We start from the raw sequence: 21141 nt of genomic DNA on the forward strand, positions 1-21141 counted from the left end.
GTTTATCATGATGACACTACCATTATACTCCCTCCGTTCTAAAATATAATCATTTTTAGCTATGAATCTAGCATGTCCAGATTCATAGCTAAAAATACTTACATTTTGGGACGGAGGGAGTAGATATTATTAACGTGTGGGATAATAGGAGGGATGGTGAGACCTGCATACTAGTGACCATAATGATAATGATATTATATTATACTCCCTCCGTTCTAAAATATAAGCATTTTTAGCTATGAATCTAGCATGTCCAGATTCATAGCTAAAAATACTTACATTTTGGGACGGAGGGAGTAGATATTAACGTGTGGGATAATAGGAGGGATGGTGAGACCCGCATACTAGTGACCATAATGATAATGATATTATGGTAATGATAATGACATTATGGTAGAGTATTCTCACCCCATTTTCTGTGTAACAAACAAATAATATCGAAGAGGCTGAGTTCAAGTTTGCTCCGCCTCTAGTGAAAGTGTGATCCTATACTTCAGAACACTTCAGTTTAGAAACAAACAATTTCTAATGATGCCAAGTCGTTTGTTATTACTAGCACCGGGCAATATTTTCTCCATTTTGTCAAACTCCCACAAAATCCGTACAGATGGACCATTCATTTTAGAAAGTCTCTCTTGTCAGTGTCACTGATCGATATATCGATAGAGGAAAGGGAAGAAGAATCAGCCGCTTAAAATGTAGAGTACTCCCAAGCAACGTTGACTTGACTTCCCAACTCCCAACTCCCAACTTCCCAAGCCTTTTTAATCCCAAAGAGGGGATCAGCAGCTGCAAGTGCATCAGCAGCGAGTTCCAGCCATGGCAGCAGACAAGGGAGTGAAGGTGTTCGGCATGTGGGCGAGCCCCATGGCGATCCGTGTGGAGTGGGCGCTCCGGCTCAAGGGCGTCGACTACGAGTACGTCGACGAGGACCTCGCCAACAAGAGCGAGGCGCTGCTCCGGCACAACCCGGTGACCAAGAAGGTGCCCGTGCTGGTCCACGACGGCAAGCCTCTCGCCGAGTCCACCGTCATCGTCGAGTACATCGACGAGGCCTGGAAGCACGGCTACCCCATCATGCCCTCCGACCCCTTCGACCGTGCTCAGGCGAGGTTCTGGGCCAGGTTCGCTGAAGAGAAGGTATAATCCAACTTTCTCTACTGATGACTCAAATCCAAATCCAATCCTTTTTTTTTCTGACCTCTTAGTTAGATTGATTGGCTTTGCATTGGAAAAGTGATTTCATCACTCGGGGATATCCCCTCCCCTCGTTTTTTACATGACATCTAAATAGTCATAAGAAAATTTGGTAACATAGATTAATATAAAATATATCACTCCACAAACATGCAATTTTAAATTTAATTTCTACAAGTTGTAACAAAAATAACAAATATAGCTGCGAATGTACGATAACTATTTTCAGTTTAATTTATTTTTTTTTGTTGCAAGTTGTATAAGTTGAATTTATTGAATTTTGTATAGCATGTCTGTGGAGTGATATATTTCATAGTATTAATCTATGTTGTTAATTTTTTTAATAACTATATAGATGATATACAAACAAGAGGATATTCCCTTGAGAAATGAAAATCCACGTTCCTTTACGTTGCATTGGATGTTGTTATAGTGCAACGCTGCTCTGTACCCGATCTTCATGACGACCGGAGAGGAGCAGAGAAAGCTGGTGCACGAGGCCCAGCAGTGCCTGAAGACGCTGGAGACGGCCCTGGAGGGGAAGAAGTTCTTCGGCGGCGACGCCTTCGGCTACCTTGACATCGTCACCGGGTGGTTCGCCTACTGGCTGCCGGTCATCGAGGAGGCCTGCGGCGTCGAAGTCGTCACCGACGAGGCGCTGCCCCTGATGAAGGCCTGGTTCGACCGGGTCCTCGCCGTCGACGCCGTGAAGGCGGTCCTGCCGCCGAGGGACAAGCTCGTCGCGCTCAACAAGGCTCGCCGTGAGCAGATCCTCTCGGCGTAGAGAGCACGGTCACTTCAGCTCCCCAGCTAGTACGTTTCATCTCCATGGTCCATGGTTAAACAATAAGTTCGTCACAAGCACATTGTGCAGAAGTAGTAGATGCTCGAAGCATGATCCGTCTTAGAGAGACAAACTTAATGCTCTATGATATGTTATCCAGTGTACAATATTGCCTACTTAATTATTTCCTCAAGAGGAAAAATACAGTACAGTTTTGTACTTTTGTAGTGATCTGATCATTCTAATTAAGGGTCCAAATGGTCCGGTTTTGGGGGCTCGTCGGAGTGGCGGCGGCGATGCGCCGCCTTGGCCGCCCGGACCTCGCCGTAGAAGTAGGAGACGAAGCCCCATAGCGAGAGAGCGAGCGCGACGCCCTTTGTGCCGTTGAATGGCTCGTGGAAGAACATGACGGCGAGCACCTCGGTGACCGGGATGAGCACGGTCATGATGACGCCGGCGAGCAGCGCCGAGCCGTAGAAGATGGCGCCGATCGTGCCGAGGAAGAAGCACTGGTACATGGCGGCCGATCCGGCCAGGAGCAGGTAGTAGCCCGCTTGGCCCAGACCGAATTCATGGGCTTCTCCTGGGATTGCCTGCGTTTGGTTGCTTTCCAGCTTAATGAGAAATACTACTGCATATATGATCTAATGTCTCCAAAAGAGCTTGATCAAGAATTTACTAAACATAAGCTAGGCCTCTAGTTCCCTTTAGTATATTTATTAATTTCAACCGGTTGCACAACAAAATTTAATTGAAGTGTTAGAAATGAAGAAGTCACTAATTAGGCTTTTTTTTCTAGAATTAAAAACACCTTCATGATAGCATGTATTTTTTTTTCTATGAGATAGCTGGAAATATGGATATTCAATTAATTTTCCTCTTGTTTCTGTTGTGAAGAATATTCTTGGGCTATATAGACTTTGATTACCCATTTGTTAGGTCTAACGGTAGACAGACTCGTCAACACAACTAGCTTTCCTTGTTCGAGAAAGAGTTACATCTTATTGCAAACATGAACAACTTGCTAAATGATTGGCTTGCACCGATCTACCACTACCTATCCTATATAGCCCACAAGTACGACTTGCTGCTGCTGGGCTTCAGTGTAAGTACAAAGGCCAAATTTGATCCAAAAAGAAAGAAAAAGAGGGTCCAAAATGAAAAGAATAAACAAGGGGATCAAAGTAAAACTTTGATAAGAAAAAGGAGGTACAAAATACAATTCACTCTCTTTTTTTATTGTCTATTAAGATTTGATTATGTCATTGTGTGCCAATCTTTCAGAAGCGTGCTCTGATATACTTAAATTTCTTTTCAAAAAAGCTTGGAACGTGCTCTGATCTATTGGCATAGTTACATTCATTTCTGAGTGGGGTTAAATAGTTTATAATATCTCAGTAGCCTGTAGATTGCCTTTCACTAGCAGTCCACTGATCAGATCACTTAGCATGACAAAAGGTAACTCCACTCCTGTGCATTACCATGTCAGCCTAATAAGTACTCTATACAGTTCAGAACTCTGAGAAAAGGGTAGACGTCATTGCTAAGAACTCTATCAGAACACAGCTAATATCTATTCCATCCCATAATATAAGGCATGATCAAACTTGGCACAATGTTCAAAACTAATTTTTGACTTATAATTTCTCATATATAACAAAATTTTAACCATCTTAAAGTAAATTTAAATGTCAATCCAATGATATTAATTTTAGTTAAAAAATTAATTTATATTATAATAATTGTTGGTCAAATGTTTTTAAGTTGAATTTTGAAATGTGTGCATGTCTTATATTATGGAATAGAGGGAGTATATGAAAAATGTGTTGAGTTTTTGGATGGTGCAATACGGCTAAGATCAGTGTGCTGTGAAGAACTGTGAGAGTAGAGGTTGAAATCTTACGTGGAAATCGTTGTTGACGAGCATGCCGACGGCGCTGAAGGCCGTGGCGACGAAGCCGATGACGAGCTGCATCTCCATGACGAGCGTGTACGTGACGGCGCCGCGCGCGGCGGCGTGGTGCGCCTGGCTGAGCTCCATGACGGGGAGCACGAGCCCGTACAGCGCCGCGGCGGCGAGCGTCATGGCGAACCCGGCGCAGTACTGCGCGCGCGACACCCCCGCCGGCCGGTCCCCGCCGGCGTTCATCCCCAGCATCGCCGCGCCGACGCTGAGCAGCACGACGGCGTTCACCGAGAACGCCGTGAACCGCTGGCGCACGAGCAGCAGCGCGAACGCCGCCGTGAAGGCCAGCTGCGTGGAGATGAGGATGGAGGAGGTGGACACCGGGAGGTAGGCCAGGCCGTAGGCGTAGAGGAGGTCGTCGACGCCGGTCATGAGCCCGACGACGGCGGACGCCACCAGGAGGCGTGGCGTCATGAGGAACAGCGGCGTGGCCGCCGCGCCAGCGCCAGCGCCGTCGTCCTCAACCTCGCGCCGGCGGCGGCGTGAGGAGTACGAGAAGCAGAGCGGCGCGAGCAGCAGCGGCCAGCCGGCGGTCTGGAGAAGGCTGGAGAGCCACTTGCGGTTGCCGCCGCGGAGGAAGTAGGCGCGGAGGAGGAGCGGCCCGCACGCCGAGCCGACCACCATGAGGACGAAGTTGACGACGAGGAGCGGGCTCCTGAACAGTCTACCGGTGCTCAGCTGCTGCTGCTGCTGCTGCTGCTGCTTGGTGGTGATCGCGTTCTTGCATGGCTGTCGCTGCGTCGTCGCCGCTTCCACCTCCATGATCAACAAAGTGAGCCCGAGAATGAGATATTGCGAGGATGATGAGTGTGCACGGCGACACGGCGGTTTATATGGAAAACTCAATTCATTCCCTGGGGATATCCCTCATTTATACATGTCATTTTAAAAGTTATTAAATTTTTTTTAAAAAAATTAGTATGATAGATCAATATTCCTATGTGATATGTCACTTTACAAACATGTAAATTCAAATTCAATTTATACAAGTATATAAAAAATAACAAATTTAACTATGAATAGAATACGTAATTCACGGTCAAATTTGTTTTTTTTTCGAATTGTATAAGTCAAATTTTAACTCGCATATTTGCGAAAAGATATACCATATATGGATCTATCTTGACAATTTTTTTTATTTTTTTATATCTTTGTAAACGACATGCACAGAAACAAGAGGATGTCTCTTTGAGGGACAAAAATCCACTTCCGGTTTATATGGCATACGGGTGCACCGTGCTGTGTACCGTGTACGTCCCGTGCAAAAATGATTTCGGCAGCTGAGGTTGTCACGACACACGAACCTGACAGCTGAGGTTGTCAGCTTCCGGCGACGTCCGCTCGGTCACCTCTCGGTGATGGTACACTGCCACCACCACCACCGCAACAGCCCATGTCGAGAACACTAACGCGCGCCCAGGTGACCAGGTCCAGTTGCACCTAGCTAGGCTCGTAGCGCGAATGTGCCTTTTCTCATTGTCAAGGCCCAATTAATGGCTTGGCACAAATCGTTCTACCATCTCGGTGCCCGAGAGATTGCTTGGCACAAGAGATTCGATTGAGACCCATGCATTTGAGAGCTATCCCAATGGTGATGTCTAAAAGTAGAGCTCCTCGAAGAGAAGGATACTAAAGAAAACCGATAGGTTGTTTAGCAACTTTCACGTAGAAAGTTTTCACACAAAATATACTAATATAAAGAGTACTGTTTAGCTGTTTGAAAAACGTGTTAAGGAAAACCGAGATAAAATATATATTTCATGTTTTCATTAGCACATTCTTCAAACTGCTAAACGATGTATTTTGTATGAAAGATTTCTATATAGAAGTTTCTTTATAATATCAAATAAATCAAAATTTCAAGTTTATAATGATTAAAACTTACTTAATCATGCGCTAATGTCTTTCTTATTTTGCGCGCCCACACTTAATCTTCATGTTTGGAAGTGTATGTCCAATCGTTTGTTTTGTAATCAAGTCTTAAATACTAATTAAATAGTTATAATAAATCTGAAAAAAACGACAACATTGGTACATTAGTCATCTATCACCATGCAAAATATCAACTTCAAGTTTGATCACATAATGAGAAAAATAACAAATTACACCCTTTCTTTTATCCCCACAAAAAAAACACCCTGAATAGTACAAGTAATCAGATTTGTTATTTTTCTTCAACTTGTTTAGGTCGAATTTAAATTTGCATGTTGTGATAGTGATATCTCTCATAATTATCTATGTTATCGAATTTCTATAATTTTTCATACCCATATACATTACATGCAAAGAATGAGCATGTACATGCACACAATGGTCGTTAATAGCGGTCTCTTACCGGTACTAATTAGGAATAATTGCTGACATGGAAGAAAAAAAAAAGAGAAGAGACAAAACATCGTTGCTATGGGTAACAAATGGCTTAACAATGACTCTTAGCCTCTGTAATATGGAAACATGGTTGTATGAGGGTAAAAAGAAGGAAATAATAGTAATATAAGGAATATTTTTTGAGTTAATGGTTAGAGTCTTTATCGTCTCAACTATTAAAAAGACACGATATTTAAATAATCTTGTATTGTCTAAGAGACGATAGTTGTCTCTACCATTGAATATGCCCTTAAGTGACAACATGACTTTCCCTTAACCTAAGTGCCATATCATATATTTTACTTATTATGTGATAATGGAATTAATTATATGTAAATCCAACAATGAGTATCGGGATTTAGTCAGTCGTCATGAAATACACGGAGAATGCTTGTAATCGGCCATCCGAATAAAACAGGAAAATCGGACACCACGCCGATGCTTCCCACGTTGGAGTATCTGCAACCAACTAACTGCTAATTTCAACCATGCATATGCACGTGTCAATTTTCAAAATATTTTTTCTCCTAGACTACTTATCCGATCTAAAATCCGATTGCACCGTTATATTCATTGGAATTAAATCTTTATAACAAGATGTCACATGATTATATTCCGATTAAAGAAAAACATATGTTTCAAACCATTAATACTTTATGTTTCATACGTTATAGCAACATGTTTCAGCATATGTTTTTATTGTGTTTCATAAAATTCACATAAATACTTGCCACTACCCTCCCATCTCTCTCTACCTCATACATGCATACATGTATGCATTTTTGCGAGCTTTAAAATGATTTTTCTCATAAATTAATTATCCAATCTATGATCTGATCACACCATTGTATTCGTTGTAATTAAATCTTTACAAGATATCACATGAATATATTTTGATAAAAAAATATGCTTCAATTCGTTAACCCTAGTTGTTTCATATGTGGTAGCAACATGTTTCAACGTGTATCTTCATCATCATGTTTCATAAAATTTTTAAATGTTTCAATTGTTGATTTTTTTTGTTTCGCCATATATAATTTGATGTTTCACTCAATGGTCAACTAGGAACATTTGACCAACCAATTTTTTTTGACATGAGACCTCAGATGGGAAGATTCCTCATGATTGTGGAGTGAAAAATGAAGTGTAGCAATATGCACATGCACATACGCTCAGAACTTGGCTGGGCGTCCGATATTTGATGGGATATTTGGTGGGATATCGGACGTCCGAGCCGTAGCGCTCTCCGAAATACACCCCTAAAAACTAAAAAAAGCAAAGGCTCAATAAAGTACTCCCTCCGGGCTGATAATACTTGTCGTTTTAGATAAGGGTGAGGTCAAACTTTAAAATATTTGATTATGAATCATTTTCAAAATATTTGTCTTTCAAATATGGTGACCACATGTATAGATTAGTCTTAAAAAGTACTTTAATAAGATCATATATTTGTTAATACTTTTTTACATATTATGATAGAAAATAATGGTCAAAGTTGTTTTTTGAAGACCGTGCCCTTGTCTAAAACGACAAGTATTATCAACCCGGAGGGAGTAGGAGTATACAGTCCCTCCCCACAAGTCTACTTGGTTGTCAATATCTCGATCCTATAATTCGATTTTACTATCCTAATTAAGGTTTCTAACTGTATCATCATACTCCCTCCGTTTCTAAATATTTGACACAATTGAATTTTTAGTACATATTTGACCGTTCGTCTTATTCAAAAACTTTTATGAAATATATAAAACTATATATATATACATATATGTATATTTAATAATGAATCAAATGATAGGAATTACTTAAGTTTTTTTAATAAGACGGACGGTTAAACATATTTTAAAAAGTCAACGGCGTCAAATATTTAGAAATGGAGGGCGTATATATGTAGAATTTACGATTTTTTATACATATAATTCTATGATTGTGATTAGTATGGAGTAGAACATTTAATTTCGATTTAGGATCGCGATTTAACAAGAAGTTGGTCCATTCCCCGTGATATCTGAGATGCATCTCTACAGCTCATAGGTACGGTGTATATAGAGTTTGGTTTTGGTGGCGTCATGTTCGCACACACCGAGAACGAGCAGGTCCAGCCGTCCAGGGAAGAAAACGGCAAGAAGAGGACAAGAGAAACCGGTGTGACATAACGTGCGTCAATCTGCAAGTCAAGCGTTATCCTTGAGGAAACTGAACTGATCGCCGGATACGCCCAGGCCCAGCAACTGCAGGTGCTGTAGTGTCAGGGATAAGAAGTGGTGCTCTGCTTCTGCACTGATCATGAAACTCACCTCTGCTTCTTTTCCTATTGAAAGTGTATGCGTCAATTATCTTGTTCATGGTAGTTGATTTTATCGGTTAATACCGATACAATTAGGAAGAAAATAATTTTATTGGTTTTCCTGCCCTAACAAAAAAAAACAAGTAAAACATGAGAGATAAAAACCGTCGTCGTGGTCAGTGGCAACTACCTATATTCTAATCGGGATTAGCCCCCCGAGTCTCACCAGTAAAAATAAAAGGAGAGTAGCAGTTGAGAAGAAGTAAAGACTAATTCCTACGCTAAATCCTAAAATCTAATAGAGCCCGATTGATCTATCATACTGTGAGGGATTCGTAGTGCTGTCTTTTATTCAATTCTTGTGCAGGAGAAACATCAAGAAAGAAGCAGGTGTTCCTGCAGCGGTGTTGCATCCTTTACCCGATGTCCAGTACACCGCGTAATCTAAGAAAATGAGTAAGAACTGGTAAGAACAGAAAAGGAGGAACAGATATAACACTTATGGCTTCAATTCATCCAGTCAGTAATCATCCCAATTTCGTATTTAGAATTGGTAATCATGTGTTAAGCTAAGCAATTAGATCCCGAGAATAAATAATTCCAACAGGTCACAATATAGGCTTGCATGTAGTCCAGATGTCCACATTCACTAGAGTACACAGTACACAAAATGGTAGATTGGTCATGGACATGCATGACCAGATTAATAAGAACAAAAAGTGAGTACAAGAACAAACATTGCACCGTACTCAGTCATTACAGATACAGTGAAGTAGCTTGTTTTCGCCGACCCACAAAAACAGCCTCGATCACATACAGTACACAAATAGTGCAATGTGCACACAGTCTGCTATTTTGCTCCACGAGCAGTTGAACTGCTGCAGATGCAGCTCACTTTATGGCCTATAAAAACTAATAAATCCGTGGCCACTGGCACAACAAAAGCAAAGTAAGCAATATATACACACGGATTCATGAGGCTTCTTCAGCTTCCAAAGCCGCTTTCTTCTTGGCCTTGGCGTCGGCGTACTCGCCGTAGGAGTAGGAGGCGAGGCCCCAGAGCGAGAGCACGAGCGCCACGCCCTTCTCGCTGCTGAACTTCTCGTGGAGGAAGATGACGCCCAGCACCTCCGTGATCGGGATGAACACGGCGATGATGATCCCGGCGAGCAGCGTGTGCACGCAGAAGATGACGCCGACGGCGCCCACGAAGAAGAACTCCCACAGGACGGCGTTGAACACCAGCACCACGTAGTACCGCGCTTCACCCAGCTCGTACTGCTTCGCCTCCCTCGGGATCGCCTGCGTACGTACGTGTTCAGTTTCAGGGGTGATCGATCGTTAGTAGGCAACACAACTCTGAAAGGGCCAAATCAATATGGTAGTACGTATACTTGTCACGATCTGAATATCTGATGGATGTTCACGCACATAAAAGCTTATATTTCGTTACGTGTATCTATGGCCTTGTTTGGATCCTCCGAGCTATTAAATAGCCCTCCGGAATCTTACTATTTAGAAGTATTAAACGTAAATTACCGACAAAACCGATTCTATAACCCCTATGCTATTTTGCGAGACGAATCTAATGATGTATATTAATATATGATTAGCGGCTGATTACTGTAGTATCACTGTAGCATATCATGGATTAACATACCTCATTAGATTCGTCTCGTGCAATAGCCTAGGGGTTATGGAATAGGTTTTGTCTGTAATTTACGTTTAATACTTCTAAATAGTAAGATTCCGGAGGAATCCAAACAGGACCTATATATGATGGATAAAGAGACATGAGATGTGACTTGTGAGTAATACCTACCAATATCTACAGAAAACATACTGCAAGATTTGTCCTATGGTGACACTCGTGCTTCTATCTATTGTGCCACAGATGCACTGCTCCTGCATGCCTAAACTGCAAAGTGGTTATTCCACATTGTTTTCGCCTAGCAGTTTGTTTACTAATGATCAAATCTTCTAGTAGCAACTTGCAATGTGTCCCTGGTGCTGGCTGCTGACCCATGCTTTGCACTGTAGGGAGGGTATGGGAAAGGTATGTGTGTTGATTTCTGATTAGTGGTGGGGGCATGACATATGCCTACCAGTATTGTGCGCTCCAGAAACAATGGGATCAAATCGAAAGTAAGCAATCTAGCAGCCCTTTTTTTCTGGCAATCTAACACTCCGGAGATCGTGCACTGGAGGCTGGAGCAGTGCTGCCCACTCTGTCCTTTTTTCCCCCGAAAACCCAGGATTCCACTTGCAAGATAAAGGCCATTCCCATGATGTGCCCTTTTGAATTCTTTTTTTTTTTTGACATAAGGTCCTTTTGAAAATTGTACCTTGAGGATGATGGCATCCAGATAATCAAAAAGGCAGCAACAATTACAGTCTGCACACAGTTACGTACCACCCCGTACTATGTTAGTACCTTTAATATCTCAATTGATCGACAGAGCTCGTGTATTTGCTTTTGAAAAAAGAGATCACCACCACATGCGAAATTAATTCACTTCTCCTAACGTGCTTCTCCTACCATGTGTTTGATTTGGAGATAAGGTTGAATAGGTTAGATATAACACCCATTCCTATTTTTAATTATATGGTCCCGTATGTATGAGGGATGGAATAATCCTATTTTAGAAATGAGAGGATATGACCCGCATATCGATAAGAGATGAAGTGGGCTGGGTTAGTCTGCCAACTTTTATGGTATGAAGCAGATCTAACTTTAGATGGAATAATTTTCTTCGAGAAATCATTCTATTTCACATGTCCTTAAATTAAATATTCTGAAACTCACCTCAACTTACTCATATAGTTCCTTCAACCAAATACATCCTTAAAGGTTCGGGAATTTTACTCTATGGGGGTCTAATTTTTTTTTCTTGACTTATCTGAACAATGTACACTGAATCCTGAAGCCTTATCAAACCTTGCATGACGTGACATGATTTTCACGAAACAAGGTGATTGTTAGACCAGACAGAGCACCCATCCAACTCACACTAGAGGAAGAAAGTTAAGTGGCCGTGCAACACTTGGAATCATCAAAGTTAAAGGCTAATGGCCGGATTGAAAGCAATAGATAATGTTTTAAACAATGGACATCGTCGTTTTGTCACTGGCTGAAGCAATATCTACTCCAATAATTGATTCCTTCGGATCACAATGGACAGGCATGCGCGTGTCCTTCTGAGGTTGTCCACACAAAATAATTAATTAGCTGAGAAATTTAAGCGCGTGACTGCTTCGACTTGGCACTTTGTCATATTCTTTTCGGTTACTTTACCAGATTACTACAAAGGATTATTTGCTCCACATCTGTACAAAATATATGTATTTTTAAAAATCTTTCTTCTATTGTATTGTTTACCACTTACTCCCTCCGTCCCATAATATATATAGTACCGGATAAGACATTTCATACTACAACGAATCTGGACAGCCTACTATGAAATGTTTCATCTGGTACTAGGTTATATTATAGGACAAAGGGAGTATTATTTTAAACTATCTATTTATTTTATTTAACACTATAGTCAAGTGAATGATCTATGGCAATGATTGAATCAATAATCTGTCTTTTAACTCTTAAATAGAGCCGTGCCACGGGCACATAGTACTATGCTACTAGTACTACCATTATGTCACGAGCTCAATATTCTCTTTATTATCCCTTTCGATTGTCAGTGTTGGCAGTTACTGTCACGTTGAATGAGACACGGCATCAAGGCCATTTCGGGATTGATTGCCGTGATGGCTACTCTGTTTTTTTTTATCAGATTGAAAATTAGGGGCTTGTATCGTTGCCGTCATTGACCAGATTACACGCATATTATTATTCGCCACTGGCGTTTTCATGCATGCATGGGATCTAGGGGTTTGTACAACCCGTGCACTCTCCGGACAGTACAACTGTGTACAAGCATATAATTCTAATATCATGCTAGCACTATTTTTTTTTTTTAAAAAAAGTTAGCACTACTTTTTAATCTCATATCTATCTCAGAAAAATTTATCAACTTAATATAATTAACTGGGTCCTATAAAAACTTTCATTATCTAAACAAATCTATTTTTACTATTAATTAATCCATGCGTAATCAATCCAAAAATCACCCCAAAAAAATTGCCCCGTTTGCGAGCAAGAACAGGAATTAGGTTGACATCTCTTCGCTGAACGTGTTTTCTCAAGGTGCATCTATTTTGATTATTGGGCTACGACTATTAATTTGTGGCATATGATTTTAAAAGTATGATTTTTAAAAAAAATATATATTTGTATTGTTTAGGCTACTTATTCTAAGTTGTATAAGTTGCATGTTTGGTTTATAATATATCACATTTAATTTATCCAAATTAATCATCCACAATCCATTAGTCTTCATCTACATTATTTCTAGAGATCGAGGAGGTCTAGAATTTGGTGTGTGCTAACTTAGCTCCTTGTTTCTCTGTGGGCTGTGGCCATCGATAAGGATCTCTAAACCTAATGGTACATGATGCACAACAAGCCATCGAAATCAAATAAAAAGATGTTTGATTCGAGAGTCATTGTATTTTTATGGCTGATATGGAAAGAGAGAAGTACAAGAAAGTTCTAGTATCAAATAATGTGTAAGTAGTTGTCTCGTTGTTATAGCAGGAGTATAGATGCTTTCAAGGTGTGGTAGTCATTTACCTAGCTCATATTCGACAACTACAGCATAGCGCAGTAGGTGGGTCTACGGCGGTGTGTCCGAAGGCCCGTGTTCGAATCCCAGCGAACACACTCACCCCCTTCTTGATATATATCCAATATTTTTTTCGACTAACTCATCTCCTTATATGTATTATTGTATTTTTACTCCTCTGCTTGTGAAAATAGTTTGGCTAGTATTGTTTCATCGTCTTGGCATTTTTTTTAAAAAAGTAGGACCCATTACGCTGATGCACAAGAACTAATAGTTTAAAAGCATAAGTCGTCTACTTTACGATCATTGAAAAAATATATTAATATATATCCAACATTTTTTCAACTAACTCATCTCCTTATATGTATTATTGTATTTTTACTCCTCTGCTTCTGAAAATAGTTTGGCTAGTATTGTTTCATTGGCTTGGCATTTTTTTCGTTTAAGAAAGTAGGACCCATTACGCTGATGCACAAAAACTAATACTCCCTCCATTCCATAATATAAGGCACAACCACTTTTCTTGGATGTTCCATAATATAAGGCATGCATGTAAGCATGCAATTAACTATGACATCTTGTCTATTAAATTACTACTTTTTTAAATCCTCAACTCTCATGTTATTTAATCATATTGGATGCATGCATTACATTTATCGTGATGATCCAAACTACAATATAATAATAATTATTTCTTGATCTTTAGGTTAATGGTGGTTGTGCCTTATATTTTGGAATGGAGGGAGTAGTTTAAAAGCAGAAGTCGTCTATTTTACAATCATTGAAAAGGTAATAGTTAGTGCCACTAATTATAACATTCAAGACCTCCAGTATGACTAGAATCTATTGCAACTCTAGTCAATTAATATACAGATCTCTGCAATAGAATGTACTCCGTATTAATTGTCTTAGAATCTATGCGATTCTCTGGCGCCCATAAATCAAATGGTCATCATTTTGGGAGACCCTATGTCTTGTTTTAATTCTAGCAACAAAACTCAATAGGGAATTGAAATGGCCGTGTGCCTTATGGTAAAGGTTGAAGATTTAAACCATTTCTATTGTCTAAAAAACTATATGTGAAAATTGAAATGCTAGAGACATTATGTTTTGTTAGGTAAACAATTCCATGTTAACAGAAGTACGTAATAAGAGAGATCTATATACAGGGATAAAGTTCTATAATACAATCATGATAGACCGGGACAATATTGATATATGCAACAAATCAATCATTATGAATGGGTGGGAGCTGCATGACTAGAAGACATTAAGACTAAGCTATGAAATAAATCATATCATAATATTTCTGATTTTATCTTAAGTCAAACTATTCAAAATTTTACCAATTTTATAGGAAAAAAACAAAAATATTTATGATATCAAATATATGGTTAGATACATTATAAAATATATTTTTACCGTTCACAATAACTATTATTAACAATCTTAAAATAGTTTGGCATAGAACAAAACTACAAATACTTATATTTAAGACAGAGAAAATGTTTTTTTAAAACATAATTAGGATATCAGCTTTTTTAAAACATAATTAGGATATCAGCTTTTTTAAAAACTACAAATGTTTTTTTAAAACATAATTAGAATGCAAATAGCCGATAGAGAAGTTATTGCGAGCTTAGAAAGCACAAGTTTATTAAAGTACAAAAAGGCAGATAATTACTAGATAGTTCAGCAATCATTGAAAGAAAGCCACACAATTTCGTAATTAAAAAACAGCGGATGCAAACCAAAAGAGGAGAAGTTTTCAACTTTTCACAGAGCAAGTTGCAGGCCGTCGCTTTTAAACCATGCATATAAGTTGCATTATGATCTGACTTTTGCTACTGTACTTGCATTGTTGTTGTTTTCAATTTGTCGGAACTTGGATCTAGTAATTAAGCAAGAGGTGCATATAGGGACACGCGGTCACCTGGAAGTCCTTGTTGACGATCACACCGACGGTACAGAACGCGGTGGCGAAGAAGCCCATGACCAGCTGCATCTCCATCACCAGCGCGTACGTGACGGCGCGGCCGCCGCCCGCGGCGTGCTTGTACGCGAGCTCGACGAGCGGCAGGATGAGCCCGTACAGCGCGGCGGCGCCGAGGGTGAGGAAGAAGCCCATCCAGTACTTCCCGGTGGTCACCCCGGCGGGTCGGTCCTTGGACGCGTGGAGGCCCAGCACGACGGCGCCGATAGTGAGCAGCGCCACGGCGTTCAGCGTCGCCGCGGTGAGCCGCTGCCGCACGATGAGGCACGCGAAGAAGACGGTGAACGCGAGCTGCGTGGAGATGAGGATGGCGGAGGTGGACACCGGCAGGTAGGCGAGGCCGTAGGCGTAGACGAAGTCGTCGGCGCCGGTGAGGACGCCGAGCACCGCGCCCGCCAGCAGCACGCGCCGCGGCGTGAGGAACAGCGGCGCGCCGCGGTCGCGCGCGCGGCGGCTGTGGTAGGACGCCGACACGGGCACCAGCAGCAGCGGCCACCCGGCGGTCTCGAGCCACGCCGAGAGCCACTTCCTGTGGCCGCCCTTGCTGAAGTAGAGCCGGCTAAGGATCGGCCCGCCCGTGGTGCCCACCACCAGCATCCCGCAGTTGAGCGCCACGAGGAGCCATCGCGCCGCCCTGCCGCGCCCCGGCGCCGCCGCCTGCTCGTGGACCACGTCCTTGGTCGCCTCCACGTCCATGCCCACGCGTGCAGGGCTAGCCGCGCTACCTACGCCGTGCGCGTGTTGCGTGAGGATCACAGCTCGAGGGCGCGCGGGACAGGCTTGCTGCCGTCTGCCTAGCTAGGACTCCAGCTTTGGAGGGTAGCACAACAGCAGAAGTGGGTAGCTTTGGATACAACGACGGTGACGACGCTGGCTACGGATATATACAGTCGATCTACATATGGTGCGGGCGCGCGCGCACGTCGCTATTGCGATGGATGGTGATAAAAGGTTCGTTGTTTAGAGCATGGTAAGCTAGTGATGTACTCACTTCGTTTTATTCGTTTTATATTATATAAGATGCTCTAACTTTTTTCCAAATGAATTCTTGTAAGCTTGATCGGATTATTAAAATATTCTTCAATATCTACACCACTAAATTAGTTTTGTTAAATATAACATTCAAAACAAATTGCATATTAGACGAGAACAAAAACAAAGTCCAGACATCTCTAACACACCCAGCTAGCCACGACAAAAACAACAGGGAACCCCACCCCTGAACACTTGGACATGACCATCAAAGTTAAACGATTAATGGCCGGATTGAAAGCAATAGATGATCTTTTAAACAATGGCCATCGTCGTTGTGTCACTGGTTGAGGCAATATCTACTCCAATAATTGATTCCATCGGATCACAATGGACGGGCACGCGCGGGTCCTTCTCAGGCTTGCAACACAGTATTAGCTGAGGAACATAAACGCATGGCATGACTAGATTGTTTGTTTCACTTTGTCAAAATTTGATATCTAAGCTGTGGTATTTGCCATGATTTATGTGGCTAAGAAATCTTTGGCACAAGTTAAGCAAGTTTTGACTACTTGATATATATATCGCCACGGGCACGTAGTATAATACTGGCACGAGCTTTATGATTTGCCTTATCCCTTTCAATTGTCAGTGTGTTTGGCAATCGCTGTCATGTTGAATGAGGCAGCATCATCAAAGGCCATTTCAGGATTGATCGATGGGTAGCTACTCTGTTTTTTGTCAGATAATCTGGGGTTCGTATTGTTGCCATCATATCATTGACCATATTACAGGCGCATATTCACCTCTGGCGTTGTCGAGCATGATCAAGGAGAGGTACAATCCGTGCACTCTCCAGACAGTCCAAGCATATAATTTTATCGTGCTAGCACTATCAACTTTGTTAATCTTTATTTCATAGGTTGTGTTTAGAAGTTGAAATTTATTTTTATTGGCATGTCTAGACATTTTATTCGGGAGTCATCTTAGCGTCATGGCTACTTCCTCCATCCAGAAAAGTGGACATTCTACCGATCCATCTGTGTCCCATAAGTAATAAGGAAGGAGAGGAACGAAAGAAAGCATACGCTTTCAGGAGACCATAGTCATCTATACCTATTTAATTATTTGAGCTATGAGCTAGCGGTGGGGACAAGAGAAACATTGTTATTCCTACATGACAAATAGATAAATGCAAGAATCTTATATTAATTGGTTAGAATCTATATGAATTTTTAGCAATAAATCAACTGAGTTGTCATTTTGGGGAGTTTCGGGTTTGTCGATTGCTACCCTATGTCTCCATTAAAATCCTAGGAGTATTACGTGAAACATGTGGTCACTAGCTTCTTGTATTAAAAGAAGAGTCCACATCAATTATAATTTATTAATTACTAAGTTTGGTTTTTGAGTTAAATTAATAAAACATAGTAAAATTAAGATTCGAGACGGGTACACTATTTTCAATTGCATAATTTATTTAACACGGACTCTCAACACGATCTACGTTCATGATAATACGATCCATCAGATTAACGATCATGCATTAGTGATCAACATACAGAGGAGCTATTAAGAAGTACTCCTTCCATTTACAAATAATAATAATATTTTTTTAAGTTATTCAGAAATGATGAGCATATTTGGTATTCCTTCCATGTGACTTTTTGTTTTTTAAGTATAATTTTCACGAATTTAATATTAAACACATGTTGTTAAACTACACGAGTTTATATAATTAATGATTAAATTAGACATGTTTAACTTAGTAAAAGAATAATTTAAAACTGACCTTTTTGAAGCTCAATTTGTTAAGTTGGATTAAAACAGATCTTGTGGAGTTTCTATATAAGTTGCATTAAGGTTTTGCATTTACAAACGTCCTTGTTCTCAATTTGTTGGAACTTGGATCTAAGCAAGAGATGCAGGAGTTAATGAGTTACTCTCTCCATTTTATATTATATAGAAAAATATAATAATACTTTTAACAAAACAAACAAATCGTTAAAATATATTATCCAATGTTTAATTTAACGAAAATAATTTAATGTCGAAGATGTTGTTTTTTTTAATATCAATCAAATCTAAAGAAGTTTCACTAATACTAATATGAAAGAGAGGGAGCATTATTAATCACCTGGAAGTCCTTGTTGACGACCATGCCGACGGTGCAGAACGCGGTGGCGAAGAAGCCCATGACCAGCTGCATCTCCATCACCAGCGCGTACGTGACGGCGCGGCCGCGGGCCGCGACGTGCTTGTAGGCGAGCTCAACGAGCGGCAGGATGAGCCCGTACAGCGCGGCGGCGCCGATGATAAGGAAGAAGCCCATCCAGTACTTCCCATTGGTCACCCCAGCGGGGCGGTCCTTGGACACGTGCAGGCCCAGCACGACGGCGCCGATCGTGAGCAGCGCCACGGCGTTCAGCGTCGCCGCGGTGAGCCGCTGCCGCACGATGAGGCACGCGAAGAAGACGGTGAACGCGAGGTGCGTGGAGGTGAGGATGGCGGATGTGGACACCGGCAGGTAGTCCAAGCCGTAGGCGTATATAAAGTCGTCGGCGCCGGTGAGGACGCCGAGCCCCACGCACGCCAGCAGCACGCGCCGCGGCGTGAGGAACAGCGGCGCGCCGCGGTCGCGCGCGCGGCGGCCGAGGTAGGACGCCGACACGGGCACCAGCAGCAGCGGCCACCCGGCGGTCTCGAGCCACGCCGAGAGCCACTGCCTGTGGCCGCCCTTGCTGAAGTAGAGCCGGCTAATGAGCGGCCCGCCCGTGGTGCCGACCATCAGCATCCCGCAGTTGAGCGCCACGAGGAGCCACCGCGCCGCCCTGCCACGCCCCGGCGCCGCCTGCTCGTGGACCACGTCCTTGCAGGTCGCCTCCACGTCCATGTCCACGCGTGCAAGCTAGCCGCGGTACCTATGCCGCGCGCGTGTTGCGTGCGGATCACAGCTCGAGCGCGGGGCAGGCTTGCTGCCGTCTGCCTAGCTAGGACTCCAGCTTTGGAGGGTAGCAGAAGACAGAAGTGGCCTCAAGTGGGTAGCTAGCTTCCACGGCGCGAGCTTAATTTGGATACAACGACGGTGATGACGCTAGCTACGGATATATACAATCGATCTACATATGGTGCGCACGCTCGCACGCGTCGCGATTACGATGGATGGTGATAAAAGGTTCATTGTTTAGAGCATCGAAAGCTAGTGATGTACTCACTTCGTTTTATTCGTTTTGTATTATAAGATTCTCTCACTTTTTTCCAAATTAATTCTTTTAAGCTTGATCAGATCGGATTACAAAAGCTTGCATGATGTGACATGATTTCACGAAACAAGCTGATTGTTAGACCAACTGAGCATCCATCTGATATTACCATTCACACGAGAGGAAGAAGTTAAGTGGCCGTGCGACACTTAGGTGGGCAGAAAAAGACCGGCACCGAGACCGCGAAATTCGGTCACTAGTTCAATCTCAAGTGTTGAATGACCAAATTTTGTTCGGTTAGTTTGGTTAGCATATTTGGTTAACTTAACATATCGAATAAATTGAATTTTGGTCCTATAGATCAATTAAGGTTTAACAATCTAATTAAATCGAATTTGGACCCAATTTAAGCCTTCAACATGTTTTGATTTGTGACCATAATAGTGAAGAGAGTCGATTTGTGATTTTTATGTGTATATTTTTTTATCTAGGTCTTATTAGAGACTTGGCTTGATTATTTTAATTTAGACCTAAAATTTCGGTCATGATCGTGACCAGTGTTACTCAGCGCCTTCGGGGTACTAGATGTGCTTTTATGGCCAGCACTTCTTTGCTTGTGCTGATCTTCTCTGGCACACGAAAGGTCCTGCTAAATGTAAGTTCTTCCTCTGGTTTGCATTTCAGCGACACTGCTGGACGGCCGATCTCCTCTAGAAGCGTGGCATTGATAGTCACTCGGTCTACCTTTGTTGCGCTCAAGAGCTTGAGACGGTGAACCACATCCTCCTCGATCGCGTGTTTGCTTGGCAGGTCTGGCTCCGTGTGTTGTCGCCTCTTGGTTGGGCTACCCTCTCTCCCTCCCGTGGTAGCTGCCTCCAGGATTGGTGGCCTTCGTCTAGGGCATGCTTGCCTGAGCATCTCCGTCCCGGCTTCGAATCTCTGATCGTCCTAGTCTCCTAGCAACTGTGGGAGGAACGGAACTCCAGGGTTTTCGACTCTGCGTTATCTTTGGTCTCGGAGGTCCTACAGTTCATCCTCTCAGAGGGCCATCTTTGGTCGTTAGCTGACATTGCTAATTTTGGGGTTTTATTGGGAGAGTAGTGGGCTCTGCCCCCTTCCCGCTGTTTAGAGTCGTAGTATCTGAGTCTTTTTTCCTTGGTCTTTTGTTTCCCTCATCTTTTGGCATAAGTCGGTCTGGCTTAATGCGTTGTGTAACAAATATTCTTTTCTTCTAATATATTGACTTGCAATCTTTTTGCACGTTCGAGAAAAAGAAACCGAATTTTTCTGCCTTCATTATTTTTCAAGATCAATCGGTTTCTAATTTTAGATGACCGAAATTTCTAAAAGATCGAAGTCCGAGATCAAATTTTTCGGTCTTATCCAGCGCCCACCCCTAAACACTTTCTTAGACTAAAGATCAGTGACCCGTCTTTTAATCGAAAGCCACAGAGACAGAGTTTACGGTTAGGGACGCCAGCGAACCAGAGGAGAAAAAAACAAAGTCCAGACTTCTCTGACACACCCAGCTAGCCACGACAAAAACAACAGGGAACCCCACCCCTAAATACTTGGACATGACCATCAAAGTTAAACGATTAATGGCCGGATTGAAAGCAATAGATGATCTTTTAAACAATGGCCATCGTCGTTGTGTCACTGGTTGAGGCAATATCTACTCCAATAATTGATT

At 42.1% G+C, this 21141-nt stretch overlaps 3 protein-coding genes across 4 annotated transcripts; 1 reads left to right on the forward strand and 2 right to left on the reverse strand.

Annotated features, from left to right (window-relative positions):
* The first annotated feature begins 793 nt into the window (after positions 1-793).
* On the forward strand, positions 794-2200 carry LOC4347319 (glutathione transferase GST 23). Its single transcript, XM_015756226.3, has 2 exons — positions 794-1140; positions 1631-2200. Exons 1-2 carry the CDS (start codon positions 820-822, stop codon positions 1979-1981), a joined length of 672 nt encoding a protein of 223 aa, XP_015611712.1. The 5' UTR covers positions 794-819; the 3' UTR covers positions 1982-2200.
* On the reverse strand, positions 1675-4791 carry LOC4347320 (purine permease 3). Its single transcript, XM_015756225.3, has 2 exons — positions 3885-4791; positions 1675-2574 (listed from the first exon to the last, which is right to left on the reverse strand). Exons 1-2 carry the CDS (start codon positions 4707-4709, stop codon positions 2227-2229), a joined length of 1173 nt encoding a protein of 390 aa, XP_015611711.1. The 5' UTR covers positions 4710-4791; the 3' UTR covers positions 1675-2226.
* Positions 4792-9272: 4481 nt separating this feature from the next.
* LOC4347321 (purine permease 3) lies at positions 9273-19968 on the reverse strand. 2 transcript variants are annotated; one of them, XM_015756307.3, is made up of 2 exons: positions 18383-19968; positions 9273-9903 (listed from the first exon to the last, which is right to left on the reverse strand). In XM_015756307.3, exons 1-2 carry the CDS (start codon positions 19136-19138, stop codon positions 9574-9576), a joined length of 1086 nt encoding a protein of 361 aa, XP_015611793.1. In that variant the 5' UTR covers positions 19139-19968; the 3' UTR covers positions 9273-9573. The 2 variants fall into 2 exon arrangements, with proteins under 2 accessions (XP_015611793.1, XP_015611792.1); XM_015756306.3 differs by lacking the exon at positions 18383-19968 and adding an exon at positions 15214-16130.
* Between the last annotated feature and the right edge of the window lie 1173 nt (positions 19969-21141).

Source organism: Oryza sativa, chromosome 9 (assembly GCF_034140825.1).
Source record: "Oryza sativa Japonica Group chromosome 9, ASM3414082v1".
Classification (NCBI taxonomy): domain Eukaryota; kingdom Viridiplantae; phylum Streptophyta; class Magnoliopsida; order Poales; family Poaceae; genus Oryza; species Oryza sativa.